Consider the following 24,140-nt stretch of genomic DNA (forward strand, 5'->3'; position numbering starts at 1 on the left):
AATACCGTGTAGGATTCTCCACTGTAAGTCTTCTCCCCTTTAGGTCAACGGTGGTTTGTAAATTGCTCTCCAAACCGGTCTGACCTCATTGTCAAGCCCTAGATGAGCTCTCCAAGGGGTGTCAGCCCGACCACTTAGTTTGCCTTTGTTTACAATTTTTACAAACTCAAACTCATATGTGAGAGTCTCTCTGGACTCTAAGAGTTGACCAGTGCAGTCTTTAAAATCAGGAAATAGAGTCAATGCTGGAAAAGAATCATCAACAACTGGTTGACAGTGTCCATTACAGTAGTCTTTAAGCAAGGATAATTCAGTCTTTGTAAGTTCACACTTCCAAGTGTTGAGCAATTGATTTATGAGCGAACCAGAGCAACTTGGGCAGAAAAACCCAACAGGTTAGACAGAGCTGACTATTTCTTTTGAGAACTTTAAAATGTTCTCCTTCTCTTGTTGAGTCAAATCTTGCAGCTTCACTATTTCACTCTCCAAAGCTTTCATAGATCTAGTCATGTCCCTTGTGACATTGAGAGTATACTGAAGGCACAGATGTTTTATATTGACCTTCCCTATGTCCCACCACTGTTGCAAAGAAGTGTTTTCAGATTTTTCTTCTGTATAACCACTCCAAAAATACTTAAAAACTTATTTTAAACCATTATCAGTAGGCAGGGACACATTCAAATGCCAATAGGCACTTTTGCATTTCACATCTTTAACAAAGATAGCAGCTTGTACAAGGCAATGCTCTGAAATACCAACTGGGTGTATTGAACAACCTTTAAGTACATTACTCTGGTGTTTGAAACAGTCAAATCTATCAAGCCTAGCCAAAGAATTATCTTTAACATGAGTCCAAGTATATTGACGCTGAGAAGTATGAAAAAGCCTCCAAACATCACATAAATAATTAGTCTCAATTCATTTAACAAGACAGTTCTTGCTGGCTTCATGTGGTTCTGTGGTTTAGAGTGTTTAAAAGACCTTTCTGTGCCTACAGATGGAGCATACACATCGATGAAAGTCATTTTTACACTTTTAATTTCTTAACTTTAAACAAACTGAAAAGGGAAACTCTCTTCGCATCCTCTCTGGCACCATTAATGTTTAAAGAACCCAGCTTTATATCACACATATCAAATGTTAATTTGCATTTAAACAAAAACGAGAGGTTAACACAAAAAACAAAAGACACAAAGGACTGAATGTTGGTGAGAGAGTAAGCACTCTCCACATCTGTGTGTCTCCACTAACATCACCTCAGACTCAGAGTTCATCAACCCATCATCTGACGGAGAACAACAGCTCAGAGGATTCAACTTTGACTTTTGTAACTTGTTCAGTGTTTGATTTATTTTCTCTTGGTTGACAATTTGGAAATGTCAGCATCCAATAAAACATCTTCCTCATTAAACACTGACTCGTCTCCTCTAGAGTTAATCTGGTCAGCCTGAGACGAACAGCTCTTCGTTTGGGTCTATATTGCTTTGAAACGTGAGATGATGCAGTGATTGACAGATGAGCTGATAGTGATGACCCTCCTCTCACGGACACACACACACACACACACACACACACACACACACACACACACACACACACACACACACACACACACACACACACACACACGACAACACCACCATATTCCTCTTACCTTCTTCTGGCATATAGCAGAGATCTCCGCTGTGAAATCATGAGGACATCGTTAAGATACACGAGCAGAACAAGATATGTTCACTTTGACATCAACTAACAATCACAGCATTTATTAATATATTTCTTACACATCCTAATACATTCAAACGTTAACAGTTCACATCCTAATGAACGAACATGAATTAACAATGATTTATAAATTAACATTAACCTAGATCAATAAATGATGTAAAAATGTGTTTTTGATTGACAGTTCATAAAACTAAAGTGATGTAATGGAAGGCGTAACACAAGACTGACGTGAGGAACATGCAAACTGAGCGTTGGGTTTATAGAAATACAAGAAGTCTATGATATATCCTCGTTTTAGACTAAACTGATCATTCTGTCATCATTTACCCGTGTGACTTTCTTTCTTTTAACACAAACAAAAATGAAGATATTTTGAAGAATGTCTCAGCCAGTGAAACTGTTTGGTTCCTAACATTCTTCAAACTATCTTCCCATGTTCCACAGAAGAGAGAGCTCACACTGGCTCTGTATGACGGAGGACTGATGTTCACGGTTATCTAGAGGAGTGTGTGTGTGTGCAGTGTGTGTTCTGACACTGACCTTGCGGCAGGAGCACGTCCACGAGCCACTCGGCGTGATCACTGTGAACATCAACAGAGCTTCAGGAACCTTCATACACACATTCTCACATTCTCTTCCTTCTCTGAAGGTCTGATCATCTAATCTGAGCTGAAAACACACTCTCTCCACGGCGGATAAAAAGACATACAGAATCAAATATTGCCTGATCTTTTGGAGTTCATTATTCTAGAGCAACATGAGGGCTCATAAGGGCTTCATTCCCTGCTGCAGATCGTCTTGTTCTCTAGGTTTGCACCTGTGCCGTCACAGCGTCTACAGTGCACTAGTGTTACGCTGTCCAATCAGCTGCTGCTGTTGTGTATTGTACTTCAAGTTAAACATCCCTGACATACAGATCAACAGTGATCGAGTTCCAGTCCTGTCTCTCTGACACTGTGCTATCTAAACCTATTTTCTACAGTAAGTTGACCCCATGACCCTGTAAGTTGACCCCATGACCCCATGACCCTGTGAGATGAGCTGTGATGAGGACGGCTCACCCGGCGATCCTCTGGCTGCACTCCTCACAGATGTAGAGCGGCGGGGGCTTGTCTCCCAGTGCGACCGAGAGCGTCGGGTCAATGCACATCTGGAAGACACACACACACACCGTCAGCGCACACTAGAGCACACACACACACACACACACACTAGAGCACACACACACCGTACATCTTGTGTTTCGCAGTTGCTGCTTGAGTTGTTGTGTTGATTCACATTATTTCTTGATTATTGTGATCAGACACAATGTTAACAACCGCAAAAGCTTCACTGGCCAAAACAATCAACTTTATCCCAGAAACCCAAATTTCACAGTTTTTTGGGATGATTTTACTAATGATATCCTCAGCGTGTGGAGAGTGTGAAGGAGAAGGCCAAGACCAGTGTAGCGCCCTCTACAGGCCAAGACCAGTGTAGCGCCCTCTACAGGCCACGACCAGTGTAGCGCCCTCTACAGGCCAAGACCGGTGTAGCGCCCTCTACAGGCCACGACCAGTGTAGCGCCCTCTACAGGCCAAGACCGGTGTAGCGCCCTCTACAGGCCACGACCAGTGTAGCGCCCTCTACAGGCCAAGACCAGTGTAGCGCCCCAAGACCAGTGTAGCGCCCTCTACAGGCCACGACCAATGTAGCGCCCTCTACAGGCCACGACCAGTGTAGCGCCCTCTACAGGCCACGACCAGTGTAGCGCCCTCTACAGGCCAAGACCAGTGTAGCGCCCTCTACAGGCCATGACCGGTGTAGCGCCCTCTACAGGCCATGACCGGTGTAGCGCCCTCTATAGGCCATGACCGGTGTAGCGCCCTCTACAGGCCATGACCAGTGTAGCGCCCTCTACAGGCCACGACCAGTGTAGCGCCCTCTACAGGCCACGACCAATGTAGCGCCCTCTACAGGCCATGACCAGTGTAGCGCCCTCTATAGGCCATGACCAGTGTAGCGCCCTCTATAGGCCATGACTATGTGCATTACTACTCTCTGCATTCAATACTTTAGCCAATAAAAGCCTTATTGTTTTCCAGTATCTCATAGAAAGTAAACATGATAAAATAATCTACAAATACTGAAGCAGCAAACTCTGCAGAACACAAGACTGATGTCACTGCCAATACTCCTGGTCTTATCGCTAATAATGGACTATTTGTTCAAGAAGCAGAACATCAAGAGTTCAGTTTAGGGTATTCTGCATGTTTTATTATGTGCATCTTCTGTCTTTTTGGGGCGAGTGTATTGTGGTGTAACTGAAGACATTGCTGAGTGAAGTATTCCTGTGATACAGTAACAGCAGTAATTACAGTAATTACAGTAATCACCCATCACTGCAGGTCTGTGATGATCATAATACTCCAGCTCTGTGACAGCGTTAGACTGCTGATTTGCAGTCTCTTGTGAAGTGTCTCTCTCGGTGAAGGATGATGGTTATGGGAACGGTCAGCCGCTCTCGGTAAACGAGTTACAGCTCGGCTCTTCCGGCTCTAATTCTGTGTTTGACCGGGAACAGTCTATCAACCCTTTCCTGGAAGTGATTCTGGGATGTTCCTGCTTTTATTTTGAGGTTCTTGTTTCTAGCTCATGTTGTGTCTTTGTTCATTTACAGCCCTCATGTTTTCCCAGGCTGCGTCTCAATCAAAGTCTTGGCCATTTTAAGGGCCGTCTCATTCACACAGTCCTTCCCTAAAAAACACACAATCCCACAAAACCCTCAGTATATTAGAGTATATTACAGTAAGCACAGCTGTCATCAGAGGAGAGGAGCCACAGTACCTTCACAGCCGGCTTGTTGATGGAGTTCTGGCACTCGATGTGCTGGCAGTGAATGGGGTTCCAGGCTGAAACACACACATAATGTCTAGATGTCAGGAGAAGGTCCGTCTCAAGCCACTGGAGCAGTGACGTCTGCAAACAAGACATGCTTCAGGATGGTCATTATCTGTGAATCTTTGATCAGATGAGACAGCGGAGTCAGTGAACCGGTCTCTCCAACACATCCGACAATCCGACTCACAGAAATGCGATCTAGAGCTGCTTCTGCAAACTCTTCTTTGGAACAAACAGTTCTGATTCATAAACCGAACTCTCTCGAGCAGTTCTCGGGGGCAACAGTACACTGACCTGAGAACAGTCTCGTGTCTGAAGCGCAGAGAAGAGTCGAGTGAGCCGGATGTACAGTATCAGAGACGTAGAGTCCTAATCTATTGGCCAAATGGTAAAACTTAATCAAGACCTAATCAATATTAGTTATTCACATTTCCTGAATGAAACACTGATGACAATAAAATGATAACAGCCCAAGTTCAGATATCTGAACAACAGGAAAACCCCAGAATCATTTTAAGTAATAGTCAATAATCGGTCTCGGCTGATAAAAGCTATTATTTTGGCTATCGGCTATCTCTAAAAAAAGCTCTCGTGTTGAATTTAGGGCGTTTATAAGTTGAATTAAGTTAATGTGACAATAAGGCTTTAACAGTTAAAAACAGCTACATAAAAGCAGGCTTTATCTGACCCTATGCATCACCCGTAGTTCAGGCCAGGGTTGCCAGATCTGCAAACATTATTTGTAGCGCCTCTCATCCAATAAGAGCAAAGAGCTCTGTGCTCGGTTACTTCTGAAAAGAAACAGTTTCATCTTTCAAATTCTGTCCTTTTTATCATGAAATTTAAACAATAAAAGGCGTTTGACGCTCTTAAATGTGAGGTGATATCGCTGTAGTGCCTCAGCTCAAGCAGCAGCGTGGAGCGCAAGTGTTTTCTTCCTCTTTAATACAAATTATATCTAGAAAAACATGCATGAATACCAGAAGATATGTTGAAAGATATAGTACAACTCACCGAAATCTGTATCATGTCTCATTTATTATCTCAATCAGTGTTTCAGCCGTGGAAAGATGCCAATTAAACAGCTTGTGAACAATTATCACTCAGTCACCCGTTTGTTAGTTAGCTATAAAAAAAAACACTAGAGAAGAGCTTATTTACTGTTAATTATATATGAATGTTTGAAAGAATTTGCCATGAAGACAAGTGCTTATGAAAACTAACTTATAAGTGCAACTGAGTTGTATACAAACATTTAAGCTTTTATTTGGGTGTAATTATTATATCTATTATTTATAATATTACATATAATACCTCTGTTGTTAATTGCAACCAATATTACAGTGTACCAAATGAGAGGGTTTATAGTTCCCTGTATAGTTTGCAGCATTATTTGGGAGAGGTTTTTTTTTTTTCATAAGAAAAAACTAATTATCGGTATCAGCTGATATCATTCAGAATAATGGGCTATCGGTATTGACTGAGAAATGTAATATCGGTGCATCTCTATTCTCAATACAGGTACGTTCCTGCGTATGGCTTTGTCTGAGTTGGTTTGAGCACGTAAACCATTATGCCGAGATGTTAAACTCGACGGCACTGAACTGAACTGCGGCGAGTGTGGCGTCTCACCTGTGTACTGCAGGCCTCGGTACTCACTGATGGCACCTGGAGGCTTGAGGTTGGGCCAGTAATGGAAGAGCATCTGAACCGCCGGAGGTTTGACTTGGGACGGGCCGTACGAGATGACGTACAGAAGATCCTTTAAAAACACAGCCATCTCTAAGTCAGTGGGAAGTGCTTTTGGAGAAATCTCCAAAAAGACATGAAGAACCGATCATACCTTCCACACTTCCTGCTTGTATTTCATGAGACACTCCAGAAGCTGACAGTGGTACACTGGAGACAAGCAGAGGAACATGCACAACATTAGAGCCCAGAGACCGTCCTGAAACGCTGCACTGAGATAGAGACGGCGAGCCCTGAGGCTGATCGGTGCGCATGTACCTGGGTTTGAAGTATACTGCATGGCAATCATCAGCATGGAGGAGGCGGACAGATTGACATACGCTGGAACGCCGGCCTCTCTTCGAGTCGAACCCACTGCAACACACAACGCATTTCCTCACTTCAAAGTGCAGGGGTATCACATGATGTTGCATGTATTGGTGCTTACTGCTAATCAAATACGTCTTTCAAACGCAGCTCAAATACTTTTCTCTGAAGAAAGCTCTCTCGGTCATATATACTCACGTATGGCCATGGGCAGGAAGGATGTGCTCAGGTACTCTATGATGTCTTTGTGCAGGAAGGGAGGGAAGGTGGCTAAAGTGGAGATCATGGTGTAGGGTAAAGTGCTGAGAATATCATCACTAAGGAAAGGCAGAAGGCATGTTGTGGTGTAAAATATGGCCTGCCCCAGATCTGAAAGACAAGCAGATGAGCGAATGAGCAGCACGTCCTCCACATCCGCAAACCAAGATCCATGCAGCTTCACAAACGCTCGACTCCGATGTCACGATGACATTTACAGCTTTGGGTTTTCTCCAAAATGCATTTAAAGTCTATAAAATGAAACACTAGCAGGTGCAAACACATCTTTAGCTGTTCCTACTGTACGAGTTGTTATCCAGTCAAAGCTCTCTGCGCTGACTGACAGAAGACTGAGAGAGAAGAACGGCAAGCTCAGACTCCAGTGTTTCGATCGGAAAAGGAATTGTAATTGTAAAATGAAAGCAATCGATGGTAGAGTTTGAGTTTAGATATGACTCCAGGAACTAGAGATCAAGCTGTCTGAAAGCAGCTTTTATTGGCAATGTCACTAGATGGAACGACCGATTTCTGCTGAGAATCTCAAAATGGTCAAATATTGGCTGATTAATTAGCCAGGGGTGTTTCCAGTACAACGCCGTAACTCGCTGCCTAACTACCGTAGTACGATGTATTGTTGAAGAAATCAACTAGCTAGTCACGACTGTTTCCCGAAACCGCGTTGTCATAACCACGTCGGTTAATGATGTCACGCAGATGGAGGAGTAATAACTACTGTTAATGAATCTGTTTGAGATGGAATTAACGCTAGATGTTTTGCTGTAAATTACGGACATGCATCTGAGGACTATTTCTCATTTTTCTCAGTTATTCTGCTTTATTTCCAGATTCAATCATAGTCTCGTTCTTACGTACTAGAGCACTTTCGCACATGCACACTCTTCAAAAACGACGCTTTAAATCCCTTGACAAACTAAAAGCTAAATTTGTTTGTTAATTTAACTATAAATTAAATTTGTATGTATTCTAAATAAAAGATACAGATCGTACTGTACAGATGTCAGCTTGCTTATTTGGCTCAAGATAAGGATTGATTGAGCCCACATGTCATGCAAACAAGAAACTCTTCTTCTAACCGCAAGTCGAGATCTGTCGTTCCAAACACACAACTTTGCGAAGCTATTTGCGAATGTTCGCTGGAACTATGTTTTAGGGAAACATCGACTCGTTTAACTGTTATTTTCATTTCCTGAGAAACAAAACGAGGAACTTAAACAGACAGTACACCGAAAAACTATCATTCTGCCATCATTTCCTCGCTCTCAATGTGGTTCCAAACCTGTAGGTTTGTAATATAAAAGAAGATATTTTGAAGAATGTTGGCAACCAAACATGACAAACCATGACTGTGAGTAAATGATGACAGAATAATGATTCTTGGGTGAAAAAGGCCTTTAACTCTTTCTCCGCCATCGTTTATAAACAACAATAAGATGAGAAAATAGTGTTTTTTTCAAAGCCTTCATCCGGATCAGATTCAGAACGATGATCAAAATACAGATGGTATGGATAGAGTTATTATTTACATGCTGTTTAATGACCGCATTATTTTACATGTGCGCCGTCAGCAATGCTTTGCTCCGTCTCATTTCAGAGGCTGCATCCTCCGGAAGGCACATTTGGAGGTTGCATACGGAAACTATTCACTAGGGGTGCACCGAAATTTCGGCCGCCGAAAATGTTCGGCCGAAAATGGCATTATCGGTTTCGGGCCGAAATAAAAAAAACAGCCGAAAACGTAAACCGAAAATGAATGTCACCCCGCCCCTCCCATACGTGCGCAAGCGCTTAGGTTTCACTCACGGTCGAGCTGTTATCATGGTTCTGCCTATCAAAGATTAAGCATGTCAGAAGGGCTGTCACTTATTGCACAATCGATCGGACCAACCAACACAAGTTTCGAAAACGAAAATAGGGGATCGATTTTAACGGCCTTCTCTCGGAGCGCGTCCAGCTCGTCACGAAACGCCCGCAGCGAACGCGCGTCACACAGCAACTGCAGGTTCTGACACACACACACACACACACACATAGCCTATTTCTGCATAATATAGTGCATAATATGTACCCTTCAGTAATGTTTTTCATTGATGTTATGGCAGTCCAAATTGCTGACTTGTGCGCGTCTCAAGCGCCCTCTTTATGTTCGTCCTAATGCCTGTTTAGTTGTCTGTGGATTTGCCTATATGTGACAGCCCTATATGAGAGGACACCAAAGTTGCAATATGTAACATTTGTTCTGCAAAAATCTCCAAAATTGTGGATTTTTTTTGCACAACTTTTAAAAAACTATTTTATTTGATGGAACATAAAACTTGAAGAACAATATTATTTGGTATTATTATTTATATTTATTGTTAAAAATATTTTATGTTTTGTTATGTAACTTAATAAAAGTTTGATTATTATATTGTGATTTTTCATTTCAGATCCATTAAATCCAAGCAATTAAAAAAATATATATATATATATATATATATATATATATATATATATATATATATAGTATACGTTTTTAAAAGAAGCCATTTTCGGCTTCATTTTCGGTTTTCGGCCAAGTGCATCCTAAATTTTCGGTTTCGGCCCAGAATTTTCATTTGGGTGCATCACTACTATTCACAGCGCTTGACTTTTTCCACATCTTGTTATGTTACAGCCTTATTCTAAAATTGATTACATTAATTATTTTCCTCAAAATTCTACAAACAATACCCCATAAAAACGTGAAAGTCTGTTTGAAATCTTTGCAAATTTATAAATAAATAAATAAATAAATAAATAAATAAATATATATATATATATATATATATATATATATATATATATATATATATATATATATAAAATCACATGTGCATAAGTATTCACAGCCTTTGCTCAATACTTTGAAGAAGCACCTTTGGCACCAATTACAACCTTAAGTCTTTTGAGTATGATGCTGCAAGCTTGGCACACCTGTTTTTGGGCAGGTTCTGCCATTCTTTTTTGCAGAACCTCTCAAGCTCCATCAGGTTGGATGGGGAGTGTCGGTGCACAGCCATTTTCAGATCTCTCCAGAGATGCTCAATCGGGTTCAAGTCTGGGCTCTGGTGGGCCACTCAAGGACATTCACAGGGCTATCCCATGGCCACTCCGGTGTTATCTTGGCTGTGTGCTGAGGGTCGTTTGTTATCTTGGCTGTGTGCTGAGGGTCATGGTTGGCCTTGTTGGAAGATGAACCATCGCCCCAGTCTGAGGTCCATCAAGGATGTCTCTGTACATTGCTGCATTCATCTTTCCCTCGATCCTGACTAGTCTCCCAGTCCCTGCTGCTATTAAACACCCCCACACCACCACGCTTCACTGTAGGGATGGTATTGTCCAGGTGATGAGCGGTGCCTGGTTTCCTCCAGACATGATGCTTGCCATTCATGCTAAAGAGTTCAATCTTTGTTTCATCAGACCAGAGAATTTTGTTTCTCCTCTCTCCACAGAGAAACGCTGGAGCTCTGTCAGAGTGACCATCGGGTTCTGGGTCTCCTCCCTGACTGAGGCCCTTCTCCCCCGATCGCTCAGCTCTAGGAAGAGTCCTGGTGGTTCCAAACGTATTCTATTTACGGATGATGGAGGCCACTGTGCTCATGGGGACCTTCAACGCTGCAGAAATTGTTCTGTACCCTTCCCCAGATCTGAGCCTCGACACAATCCTGTCTCTGAGGTCTACAGACAATTCCTTGGACTTCATGGCTTGATTTGTGCTCTGACATGCACTGTTAACTGTCAGACCTTATATAGACAGGTGTGTGCCTTTTCAAAGCATGTCCAATCAACTGAATTTACCACAGGTGGACTCCAAATCAAGTTGTAGAAACACCTCTAGGATGATAAGTGGAAACAGGATGCACCTGAGCACAATTTTGAATCTCATGGCAAAGGCTGTGAATACTTATGTACATGTGATTTATTTCGTTTCTTATTTTTAATAAATTAGCAAAGATTTCCAACAAACTTCTTTCACATTGTCATTATGGGCTATTGTTTGTAGAATTTTGAGGAAAATAATGCATTTAATCCATTTTGGAATAAGGCTGTAACATAACAAAATGTGGAAAAAGTTCAGCGCTGTGAATACTTTCCCGATGCCCTGTACATCATCGAGGTGGTCTCATTTAAGAAAAGTAACCACTAGATTGAAAAGTAAGAAAGAAATTATAGTATTTTTCACCTCACAAGGAATAATAGTACATTTTATTACGGTTACTTTTCTTAAATAAGATTGATGACGTGTGCATCCTTTAAATGCGCCCTCCGGAGGACGCAGCCTCCGAAATGAGACGCAGCTCTTTTATGGTCCTGTCCCAAATGGCACCCTAAGCACTCACGGTCTTCCTACGAGTCTGCACTTTCTTGACGTAACGCCGCTTTGACTGTTGGGAAGAAGTCTGCTGCGGAGATCGCATCAGTGCAGGCTCAGCAAAAGTGCGAATCGAGGGCGCATATCGACCGCAAAGGGGACATTCGCGAGCACCCACCTGAAACCTAAAATGACAAATGGAACACCCCATGGTCTCTGGGACTTAACGGACACGCGCACGCAGCAGCCATTGTAAGTTCAGAAGACCGAAAGTGCATATGAAGTGTGCCATTTGGGACAGGGCCTTTATCTCTTCTTTCTTCTTATTATTCTTTGCCTTACACTCTTTCAGAAGATGCATAACAGCGACCCCTACCGTATAACAGTAAAACATGGATTGACGAGAAATTCAGTCAATGGCGGAGGAAGAGTTAACAGCAGGCACCGGTTCTTAGATCGCTGAGCGTATTTGTTTGGCTCGAAAGCTCCGCCCATCTAGTTGTAATCTTATTAACGCACGTTAAACTGGATCTCGCTCTCAGAGACGAGGCCAGGAGCACCTGAGGATTAAACTGGATCTCACTCTCAGAGACGAGGCCAGGAGCACCTGATTAAACTGGATCTCGCTCTCAGAGACGAGGCCAGGAGCACCTGAGGATTAAACTGGATCTCACTCTCAGAGACGAGGCCAGGAGCACTTGAGGATTAAACTGGATCTGACTCTCAGAGACAAGGCCAGGAGCAACTGAGGATTAAACTGGATCTCGCTCTGAGAGATGAGGCCAGGAGCACCTGAGGATTATCTGGATCTCGCTCTCAGAGACGAGGCCAGGAGAACCTGAGGATTATCTAGATCTCGCTCTGAGAGATGAGGCCAGGAGCACCTGAAGATTAACTGGATCTCACTCTCAGAGACGAGGCCAGAAGCACCTGAGGATTAAACTGGATCTCGCTCTGAGAGATGAGGCCAGGAGCACCTGAGGATTAAACTGGATCTTGCTCTGAGAGACGAGGCCAGAAGCACCTGAGGATTAAACTGGATCTCGCTCTCAGAGACGAGGCCAGGAGAATCTGAGGATTAAACTGGATCTTGCTCTGAGAGACGAGACCAGGAGCACCTGAGGATTAAATTGGGTCTCGCTCTGAGAGAAGAGGCCAGAAGCACCTGAGGATTAAACTGGATCTCGCTCTGAGAGACGAGGCCAGAAGCACCTGAGGATTAAACTGGATCTCGCTCTGAGAGATGTGGCCAGAAGCACCTGAGGATTAAACTGGATCTCACTCTGAGAGAAGAGGCCAGAAGCACCTGAGGATTAAACTGGATCTCGCTCTCAGAGACGAGGCCAGGAGAATCTGAGGATTAAACTGGATCTCGCTCTGAGAGACGAGGCCAGAAGCACCTGAGGATTAAACTGGATCTCGCTCTGAGAGAAGAGGCCAGAAGCACCTGAGGATTAAACTGGATCTCGCTCTGAGAGATGTGGCCAGGAGCACCTGAGGATTAAACTGGATCTCGCTCTCAGAGACGAGGCCAGAAGCACCTGAAGATTAAACTGGATCTCGCTCTGAGAGACGTGGCCAGGAGCACCTGAGGGTGAGAAGCGGCGTGGACTCACCGTGCTGACCGTGCTGTAGCAGGGGCACCAGGTCAAGCAAGGTGACGAGGGTGGCATAGAGCCCCTGATAGTCCAGTGAGGGGTAATCTGAGAGCTGAACCTCCCGACTCTGCTGGGGGGCGCCAGCCCGGTCGGCCGGGGCGTCCCGCAGAACGCTGTAAAGGAGGGATCGAGTAACTGTAGGGTTGATGGAACTGACTTGTGGTCTTAGAGATGGGGTGAGTGGGAATGGCACAGGAAAAAGACACATGGTCATGGGCACGGCCAAATTGGAAGCTTCCTGGCTCTCCTTTCTGCCTGTACGGGACAGGATGCTGCTCCGAGGGAGGGTGGGGGAGGGAGGGGAACAGGGGAAAAAAAGAGACAACAAAGACACAAAGAAACAGCACATTACATTGAAATGGCTCTACAGAGACAGCGTAAGTAGAAAAGAACCAAAGCCAGATATTTCCCACATAGGATGCAGTGTCTCCACAGACTTTTGGATGTGCCAGAATCATCTTTGCACTTGAAATTTAGTTTTGGTTCAAATCGAAACTCAAGCAGCCACCAAACGGGCGCTTGGCAAATACGCACCGATCACTGCATCTCATGCGTATCTGGTGACAAGGAGCAAAACTATAAAAAATGGCATGTTTTCAGTGGCAGCCCCGTACTTCGCCTTTGACGCGCACGCAACGCGCCCTCCGAGCGGCCAATCCCCGGAGGACGAGCGGCGCGGGCCGGTCAGCCGTAGGGAAATACTGAGCAATGGAGGGGCTGTCAGAGATGAGAGCAATCTCGAAATAATTAGTTTTGAGGACGATACAGAGATGACACTTCAGAAACATGCTTCAGCCAGTAATAAACATGTATGTGAGGTTAGACTAAAAGCTCCCTGGTCACAACACATGTTTATTGCACCGTCAAAAAGAATGTCTGTATGTAAATACATTATGATACTGCCTCAGTATCATTTCAGGGAAGAGAAATAATGGTTCGACAGGCATATGGATTTCAATTCTAACAGAAATGTAGCTAGTCTAGGGCTGGGGAAAACTGTAATGGAAAAGGAATACACTGGTTTCGAAAGCAATGTGTCATGTTTGTGGAGGGATGTGGAGGGTGTTTGTGTCTGCTGTCCCCTGACAACTTCTACCTCTGCAGAAATTTGGTCTGTGATGGTCTTGGAGGGAGAGGAGAGGAGAGCGTAGTTTGATGTGCGTTACATAAAACAGGATGGTGTACTATTTCTCTGATCAAAGCTAAAGGCCCTGTCTGTCAGGGAATGAGAGGTGGTTCGACTGCAGAATGCTACATGAAGAACAGCTTCTTGACATTTTAAACCCACTGAAAACTATGGAAATCAGTCCCTGCATACTCACAGACATACACTCATTATTAACTCTTTATGACAGATACTTTAACACACAAACACTGATAAAAACACAACAGGAATCACACACAAATACTGTACGCGCAACTACACAATGTTCTCAGATGCTAAACTTTCTCTACATTATTGAGCACGTCTTCTAGTGTCAACGCATCCTCCTTCATTAACTCTTTCCCCGCCATTGACAGAGTTTTCCGGCTTTCCATGTTTTCACTGTTATACGGTAGGGGGCGCTATTACACATCTTCTGAAAGAGTACAGAATCTCCAGATCAAAACACAGGAGAAGAAGAAATAAGCAATAAAAGCATTGCTTATGCACATTGTAGTCTTTGTGCTTTTTGATCAAAATGTTGTTGTTTTTTATAAATAAAACGTACCCACATTCAAGTGTTGATAAAAACGATTGCATGAAGTTGCATAAGTTGTTTTTTTGTTTAAAAGAAAAAGTTTAGTTCTTTCTTTTGATATATTGCATGTTTAGAAATTCATACCACAAATATTCTAGAGGCCATGAAAGTTTTGTGAAAATTATCCAAAATACTGGCGGCGGCTGGACACGTAAATAAAAAACGCTGGCGGGGAAAGAGTTAATTGTTTTAATTGATATGTGAACAATAAACATGAAAAAGTGCTCCTACACATAGGCCTAAATAACATGAACTCGTGAGTATACCTATAATTCAGTAGTAGCCAATATTATAGTTTAAAAGCTTTGACATTTAAAAGACAAAAATTAAGGACAAACAAAACAAAACTCGAGTCAAGACTTCCTTGACTGAATTGGAAAACAAGTTGTTGTTTGTCTCTCTTCTTGAACAGTTTGTTTACAATGTGTTTTTTCTTTGCATAACTTTTGCCATGATGTCCCTGCATATGGAATGTCCCTGTGGCGGCTGAAACCCTGACTCTAGTTCTGCCTATCGTTACTGTTAGAGCGAATGCAGTGTGTGTTTGCCCTATCTCAGGTGTAGTGCACTTACCTGAGCAGCGTCTGGGAAAAGTATTTCAGAGTGTTTGCAATGTCTGTTCCCGATGGCACCGGGTAAATATTGTGAAGCACACGGTTGTGATACTCTTGCAAGTATCGAATCTTAGAGCCAACTAAACAAATAAAGAGCAAAGTGACACATAATTAACATTCAGCATTGTTCAACAATCCACTGGCTTTGACTGAACAGTAAATCAGTAAATCAGTCCATCTTTCTGAAGCATTCAGGTCTGTATTTTCACACCGTTACAGCTGAAACGAGACATGTTTTCTAACTTGCTGCCATTTGAAGTTTGTTTTCCACATCAGATAGTTCGGGACGTCGAATGAACACCGTGAACAGAGATCAACAACACACTTCTGAAGGGGTGATTCTGGAATCCACTGCTGCTTCAATGTATGTCTAATGAGTGATTATAATCAAGGTATTAATCACCTTTGTTATAGAAGTTAGCAGTGTGATTACTGAAATGTTATTTCATGTATTCTCTAATGTCTGTTTTAAATATCTGATACCCCTTTTCCACCAAAAAAGAACTGGTTCGGAACTGGTGCTGGTTCAAAGTTGGTTCAGCTTGCGAACCTTCTCAGAACCTGTTTGTTTTTCCACTGACTAGAGAGCCCAGCGAACGGCGTTGTTACGTCACTGTGTACGTTGCCATACGTCTTAGCTTTCCCAGAAACACTTGCGCCAACTTCAAGCATAACAATTACAATGGCGGACTACATCGTCTTTCTGCAAATGTTTCTCCTGGCTTTGCGATCCTATATTGGGGTCAGAAGAAGACGTTTAGAACACATTTGTGCTGCTCGTCTGGATTACTATAGACGGAGGTTACGTTCGAGAAGAAGTTCGACAATAACCCCGCCTCCAGCCCCCGACGTAAGCATGACGTGGTAAAAGAACGGTTCTAGTCCAGCAAAGAGTTGGTGCCGCTTTGGAACCAATTTTCCTGGCCGAGAACCGGTTCTTTGGCTGTCGAAACACAAAGAACTGGTTCGCGAGTAGGCACCGGCTCCGAACCGGCACCAGCACTGCCTTGGTGGAAAAGGGGTATGAGAGGTGACTGAAGGGTCTGGCCCATGCTAGGAATGCAGTAACTGTGCTTGCTCATTTAGGCCGGCTTCCAGAGATGAGATATGGACTTGTTTTGTTGAGAAAGGTCTTCAACGTGTGAAAACTGTATGTGTAAAACGTGTGAATATATCTGTTCTTCTAGCTCACCATGACAACTATAGGTCACAGGGGTCATTGGAACTAATAGTTTCAGTGACCATTTCTTAGCATTTACTTTACTGTTCTAGGCTATATTAAAGTGTCCTCTCCTTGAGAGACAGAACAATGAGATCCTGTGTATAGTTAGAGCCCGACCAAATCCAACCTTGAAGAAGCTGTGTGTCGGTATGTGTGTGTTAGTCTTCTTGGTTACAGGTTAAGGAACAAGTGGCATCATTGGAGATTGACTGACTTGTTTTCTTCGACATGCTGGCGCCCGGACACACAGTCTTGTGACCTCGAGGACCACTGGTTCCTAACTCAGGGTCCTGGGGGCAGCCGTACAGACTATGGAGATGTGCTACTGCCTATCTGTCCATGTGTTTATCTATTTCTTAGCCAATCAGAATCATTCAACCTGACGCAAGAACGTAGCTTAGACCTTGGCGAAGGGTATAGCTGATATGATCTCTGTAACCATAAGAGGGGAGGCCTACGAACTCCCTGAGTCTTGAAGCTGAACTTCTGCTGATGAAACTGCAAACTATCTTCAGTAAAATTGTTCTTCAATTTGTTATAATTCTGACTCGTGTCTTAAATCCTGAAAGAGTCATAACTGTAGTTCATATTCAATCTCAATCTATATTCCACGTTCCCCTTCGATACGGTTCACTCACACTGAGTGACAGATTTCCTAATTTCAGAGAAATTCCGATTTTAAATAATGGCTCGTCCCTGACTCCCTGTTCACTTGTCGCCTGTCAATGACGTAATATCCACGTTATCCCTGGTTTCCGCTCGTATTACCATAGTAACCATGGCGACAGACGTGGACAACTGCGTTACGTCTAGCGGCTCGCTCACGCTGTTGTTGTTTCGTTCAAACATTATGGATCATGGCAAGCAGACTTTGGGACAAAAGGAGAACTAGAACGAGGATCAATATCAGCGTGGCGTTTACGAGATGCCGAGAGCTAGCGTCCGCGGCTAACTTCCACTCGACAGAGACGTAGAGACAGAGACAAATGTAGAGGTGAGCAAATGTACATTAAACTAATCAATGTTATACAGCTCAACATGATGAAATGTTAGAATATGATCAGTGTGTTATTCTAATGTTGATCTCGCTCACTGCTAGTCTCATACAGACAAAGTATTCACTCATAAATTGTATAAACATTATTAACGTTAGATCCATCGGCACGATGACAACTTCCATGATTCCACGCTCATTTACTGCGTCATCAATCTACGCCTTTGTTGTTGTAAGAGGTTTGCGACCCCTAGCGGCGAAAGAAATTACATATTGCAGCTTTAAGAGTTACACTGAGAGTGGACAGATTCACCTTCTGTCTGGAACAGGTTTGGAACATGATAAAGACTCAAATCTGTCAAACGACATAACATGGCACTGTGCTTCCGTGGGTCATTATGAAAGAAAAGAATATGGACTACTCAGGGTGTCTACAGATATAAACGAGTTAAATTTAAGACTTTTTAAGACCTTTTTAATGCCACTTTGAATGAAATTTAAGACCAAACCTGTGATGGAAATGCACATTATATTACATGCATATATGTAATATTTAACCTAAGTAATTGAAATAATTTAATATTCACTCAGGGCCTGAATTTCATTTTGGAAAATCCCCCCTTAGGTGATTCTTAATTTAATTTGAGGGGGGAGTTTAGACTTTTTTTTTTATTACATGTATCTCGCCTAAATGTATGCTCACTCATTGCATTTTTACAATGGGGTAATTTTGGTCTAAAGAATTTACACAACACAAGGAAGCTTGATTTCAATCTTTGAATTAAATTGAAAAAAGTAGCACAAATAAATACAATAGAATAAAGATACCAGTAAAGAGAAATAAAGAGAAAAGTTTTTGCTTAGGTCTAACACTAGTATTCAGAAATACTACAGAGACTGAATAAAGTAATCAAATGTAAAATAACACTGGGTAGTATTTTAGTCCTGACTAAATTAAATACATAGGCTATTAATCCTGATTCCTTCAAATGAAAGCTCTGTTTTGTTGTTTTGACAACCAAATTAATGACAGACACATATGGCTGCTGTCCCTTTAAGAGCTAGTGCACGGATCCTGTTTCATTATACGGTCACGTGCGATTTATGCTTATTTAAGACATAACCGACTGTGTTTAGAGGATACTCACCAAGACCGAAATTGACATAATTTTCGCATGTTTTTGACTGTTAAAGCGATAAAATCCATGAAAAATAACTTGTGTTACCCGTGAGCTGTGTGTGAGGCGGCTTTACTCTATGTATGTGTGCAGAGAGAAAAAAACATCTCTCAGACAGCGCACGCAAGTATCGAATAGTTTAAAATCGCGTGAATGTTTAAACTGGTAAAACTTTAAAAGACGTGCAAATGGTAAACTTTAGTTACTCGTGATGCAATGCTGGCCCGATTATGCAAGTGACATTTCCGTCTATCCCAACTCCCGAAACACGAGAGTATTATCGCCGCCTGTCACTAATACTTGTTTATTGAACTAAAATCAATGTAACATTTGCAATCGTGAGAATATTCAGCAAAATAGCTCCCGTCATGTTATGTTACTTAACTATATCACATGTTATAAATAAAATAACGCAACATTTAGAATTTTTACCTCAGTATGTTTCTTCTGGGAGTTTGTTTTGATTTCTTCCTAAAATCTATCACAGAGACAAGCAGCGCGAGCCTCAACAGCGTTACCAGAAAAAGCCTACATTATCATTAGCAATAGCTGTTTATGTAATAAAATCTGAATCATTCTCGCGATTCGATGCTTCACTGGTTATTTGACAGATATTAGGTCCGTCAGACTGGAGAAATTTTAGCGGTAACGTGACCAGAAATATTTAAGACCTATCGAATCTGAATTTAAGACATTTTAAGACTTTTTAAGGCCTTTTATTAGGAAAACTTTATTTAAGACATTTTAAGACTTTTTAAGGACCCGCGGCCACCCTGCTACTGTAGAGGAATGCAAAAGGCTTTCTTGTATATTTTGTTTCCATTATTACATTTTTCATAAAAAGTGTTTTGTTGAGTTCAAAATGTAGTACATTATTCATAAATATAATAACCTGTTACATTATGCAATTAGATTTTTACAGGATGCACATGGCATTTTGAGAAAATTATTACATAATTTTTTGCATTTAACTTAGATTATGCAGTTACAAAATTATGCTTTATTATTAAATTATGAGTTACTATAGCCGCGTTTCCACCGCAGGAACTTTCCCCAGGAACTAGGAACTTTGGGCTGGTACTCGATGTGTTTACACCGCAGGAACCAGGGTCTAAATGAAGTTCCGGGTCAAAATTTCCCCCTCCGATAGTCCCTGCTCATGAGGTAGTACTTTTTCAAAGTTCAGGAACTCTCAGGGGTGGGACTTGTGCGCTGCACAAGCTGATTGGTTGTGTTCACGCCGCATTTTGGTTGAATGAATCCACGCAGCATTTTATTTATTTTTAATCTCCCTTTTTAAAAAATCTATTGCGGTTCGTGTCGTGGCTTCATGCAGTAAGAGTTGTCTGTCTGCAAATATGGAATTTAATAAAAAAAACTGGTGGACTGGCGACGAGTTTCAGGCTTTATTAAGGGTATTTGTGGAAGAGGAAACTTTCTGCGCGTTCGTCCCAGCCATCTCACGGTCAATGTCCGCAATAGCTGATAACATACAAATGTTATATCTAACGTTAGCATTACGAGCTTACTGAACACGCTTTATCAGTGCTCGTCTCTTTTCTGCCACAGCTTTTATTATTAAGTCATTATTTTTACACACTGTCATCTATTGCAAGGCACTCCAAACCATGTTACAAATTTAATATAACAGGATTGAAATAGCGCTTTGAGGTTAGTAACAAACAACTATTTACAAGACTATCACTATTTATGATAGACGGGGTTCAGGCTTTTTTTAAGCGTATTTGCGAAAGAGGAATTTTTTGCGCGTTCGTCCCAGGCATCTCACAATAACTGATAACATACATTGTCTAATTTTATACGCGAGCTTTCTGAACACGCTTTAGTATCAGTGCTCGTCTATTTTGTTTTGTTGATTACCTCGTTAGTAAACCAATACATAACTGCAGCACAGTTTGAATCTCCTCCATACTTAAATGTGGCGCAACTGATTATGTCCGTCGCAGACTGGGAGGAGCAGCTGTGCGCAGTTTACCTTCCCGGTACTTTAGACCGCGGTGTAAACGCAGAAAGCAACCGGTCTGGGGCAAAAAAAGTTCCTGGGAAAAAAGTTCCTGGGACAAATTGTTCCGGGTAATTTCGGTGGAAACGCGGCTTATGAGTCAAAAACTTTACATAATATGCTCACAATTTTGTTACATTTTGACAAAATGATTACAATATGAACAATTATAATATCATTTGTTAACAAACATGTTCATTACTTCAATGAGCTCATTGTTTCTGCCTTAAATTAATATATATTTTTTAAATTAATACATTATTAGCTAACTGTATGATTTGTATACTTTTCTGAAATGCATAACTTAGACGGTCTCTTCTGATAACAGATCACTGTAAACTGTAAAGTGGACTCATGCACTTTCTGTTCAGATGTGTTTGTGAAAAGCCCTAGACAAATAAATGTGAACTGAATTGAATTATTACAGTCAACTTTTATATTTATGTGTTTGCAGGATCTCTTTATCTCAGGACAGATTCTCCAGCCCATATTCGGCTCACAGACCCAGAGTCCTGTATATATACTTAGTGTTTCCCCTATAAATTTTTCCAGCAGCGGTGCTGTTACGTGCCGGAGGTTGTTACCAAGCCACTCGCGGGGGTCCGGGGGTGCATGCCCCGTTTTTTTTTTAATACGATTTTTTTTTTTTAATAACCCCTTAAACCATGACTTCTGGCAAGTTTTGTGGATAGAAATGGATACAAATTTATATATATATTACGGCTGGGAATCGATTAAAAAAAATTAAATAATTAAAAACGCACAATTTGCTGTGATTAATCACAATTAATCGCATTTCCCCCAAACTTGTAATCATCAATATTTAAATGTAGAATCACTAATTAAATTAAACAACACACAAAAAAGGGGAAAAAAATAAAAATGTCCACACAAATTGGACATAAAATAGCCCTATATTAAAATATAAAACATCAATATATTATTCTTCATTCAGTTCTATGCAACATACTCAGATTTAACAGATTTATTTTTTGACTAATTATCAAAATAAAGTAACGTTACAGTCATACTAAGCTATTATTACCAGAGCATGTGATCAGAGCAGGTCATTTTACCATTGTTGCCCAGCATGGCTATTCCAGCTCAGCAAACAGAAGTCTACTACTGAGAAATTTCACGTTATTTGAACGGACTTTGCTTTTCCAGTGCGTGATCGGTACATGATTGGAGCGTTTAGGCCGTGAACCACAGAGCAGAACCCGCAGCAAAAACAAGGAGCGGAACATTGAGCAGAGAGCGCAGTGCGCCGACACACACACACACACACACACACACACACACACACACACACGGAACGGAGAGCGCGGCGCAAACACGGAGCAGAAAAGACCCGCACGTAAAGTTACTAAACAAGCTGCGCGAGAATGAAACCTGATCGCCGAACATGGAGGGGCGGGACGGCATATTTTCCATAGACAGTAAAAAAAATGGACACAGCGACCCCATAGACTTCAACGTAGAAAAGTTCGTACCGCTTTCTCCTTTTCACAGGCTTGCTCGCTCTCCCGTGGCGTCTGTCATTGCTATGCAACCATGAACAGAGGCGCGCAGAGAAAACGAGCGCTTGCCGCGCGCCCACATTTGAAATATTTGCATGTGAACGGCCCCTTATGGCAACGTGACATTAGCCTAATCAAAATATTTCCATTTGTGGCTCTTTCCTCCTTTCTTGTCAACAAGTGGATTCAGAGCCATCGCATTAGCAGTGCCGCCGGTCGCCATGTTTCAGTGACTACGTTTACATGCAGCCAATAACCCGTTCAAAACCGGGATATTAGCAATAACCATAGACAGTATAGGCAATAACCCGGTCGCGCACGGCCATGTAAACACCGGCAAAAACCCGGATATGCTCATATCCCGGTTTTTAAAAACCCGGATATTATACCTGGGGTACCCCTTTTCTAACCCGAATATTTGGTCATGTAAACGCGTATCGGCATATCCCCATCAAAAGGAACATTGATTTGTGTTCTGCGCATGTTCTATTCGCAAGGAATCTTGGTCTTTTGAGTATAGACGGCGCATACAGAAACCCGCGTGCAGTATACCGGAAGTAAACAAGAAGTAGAGGTAAACATGGCGAGACGCAGCACAGCACCACACTTTTGGAGCGAGGAGGAAATCGCAAACAAAGGCGATCGCTATCTGCCCCGAGCTATTCATTATCCGCGTGTTGCTGCTGCTGTTGTTGTTGCCTTTGGATACAGGAAGAAGAATCGGAAATGACGCACATTGCGTCTTAACGTTGTCCGTACGTCCAGACGCTAACCGTGCGTCGCCGTTTACATCGGGATATTGCCAATTGATTACAAATTCCATGTATACAGGAGTAACTCTCTCTACTCACGCATGTAAACAGGTTATTCCGAATTTTTCAGAAACCCAAATAGTGACCTTAACCCGACCATAACCCGATATTTGACAGCATGTAAACGTAGTCAGTGTTTTTAAGTGAATGTCGTGATATTACTGATCATGTGAAGATTTTTGCAGCGGCGCTGCTGCTTAATACATTGTAGGGGAAACACTGATACTCCTCATGTCTGCTAAGATTATAGAGTAAATGCTAATATAATAGGGTAAATTAAGGGTAAGATGACCCACCTTAATTATGTCTCCTGACCATTCAATAGATGATACAAACTCTCATCTCATCACTCTTGATGAATATGCTATTCTTAATTTTGTCATTTCATCTGGATATCAACATTTGTGAGATTTAGTCATCCGAAACAGTTTAGAGGTTAATTTATCTAATTCTGTGTCTGGAAAAAAATATATAGATGTATGACCTTCAATTATGTTGAATAACAACGTTTTTTGTGTGTCTGCTTGTTAATGAGGGATTTGTGGACACATCAATGTTTTATTATGAGGTAAAAAAGATTAAATTAGACCCTTGGGGTAAGATGGGCCACCCAGAATTGGCACAGAAGGCCCTGAGTGTCATGATGTTACAAGCGTTTTATTTTTTTACATTTAGCCTAATTATTATTGTAATTAATTGGGTTATTAGGCTATTTAATATTTCCATGAATTATATGTACATACATCTTCATTCTCACTAAAACCTACAGGTTCGTTGAGGGAAATCGTTAAATGTGCACATAGTGTTGCTATTATGACATATGTTCAATTAAAATATGGAAAATTCAACGAGTAGTCTAAATATACATGAGTATATTTACAGTGTATATTTACACTCTTTTACAGTGATTCTGCATTCATTGGTTATTCAATCATTATCAACTAAATTATCAAAATTTAAGTTTAAATAGAATAGTTGATTTAGTATTTTACATTAACACTTTAAAAATATATAAATATTAATAAGAATGATATCAAAAGTCATACATTTCTGTAAAAGTTACCACTCTTTAAATATTTGATATTTTGTGCTATAACAACTAAAT

At 41.7% G+C, this 24,140-nt stretch overlaps 1 protein-coding gene across 4 annotated transcripts in view; it reads right to left on the reverse strand.

Moving 5' to 3' along the window:
• The window catches only part of unc79 (unc-79 homolog, NALCN channel complex subunit), a 77,668-nt gene that overhangs the window by 52,634 nt on the left and 894 nt on the right, over positions 1-24,140 (reverse strand). For 2 of the 4 annotated variants that reach the window (XM_082143381.1, XM_082143382.1), the window contains exons 2-11: positions 15,246-15,366; positions 12,889-13,202; positions 6,862-7,032; positions 6,616-6,711; positions 6,452-6,507; positions 6,241-6,370; positions 4,555-4,619; positions 2,790-2,878; positions 2,269-2,309; positions 1,655-1,683 (exon numbers count right to left, since the gene is read on the reverse strand). In XM_082143381.1, coding sequence (XP_081999507.1) covers positions 1,655-1,683; positions 2,269-2,309; positions 2,790-2,878; positions 4,555-4,619; positions 6,241-6,370; positions 6,452-6,507; positions 6,616-6,711; positions 6,862-7,032; positions 12,889-13,202; positions 15,246-15,366 — 1,112 coding nt within the window. Of the gene's footprint in view, positions 1-1,654; positions 1,684-2,268; positions 2,310-2,789; positions 2,879-4,554; positions 4,620-6,240; positions 6,371-6,451; positions 6,508-6,615; positions 6,712-6,861; positions 7,033-12,888; positions 13,203-15,245; positions 15,367-24,140 lie in introns of those variants that run through there. The other 2 variants (XM_082143383.1, XM_082143384.1) reach the window with 2 other exon arrangements.

Source organism: Leuciscus leuciscus (assembly GCF_965113295.1).
Source record: "Leuciscus leuciscus genome assembly, chromosome: 17".
NCBI classification, from domain to species: Eukaryota; Metazoa; Chordata; class Actinopteri; order Cypriniformes; family Leuciscidae; genus Leuciscus; species Leuciscus leuciscus.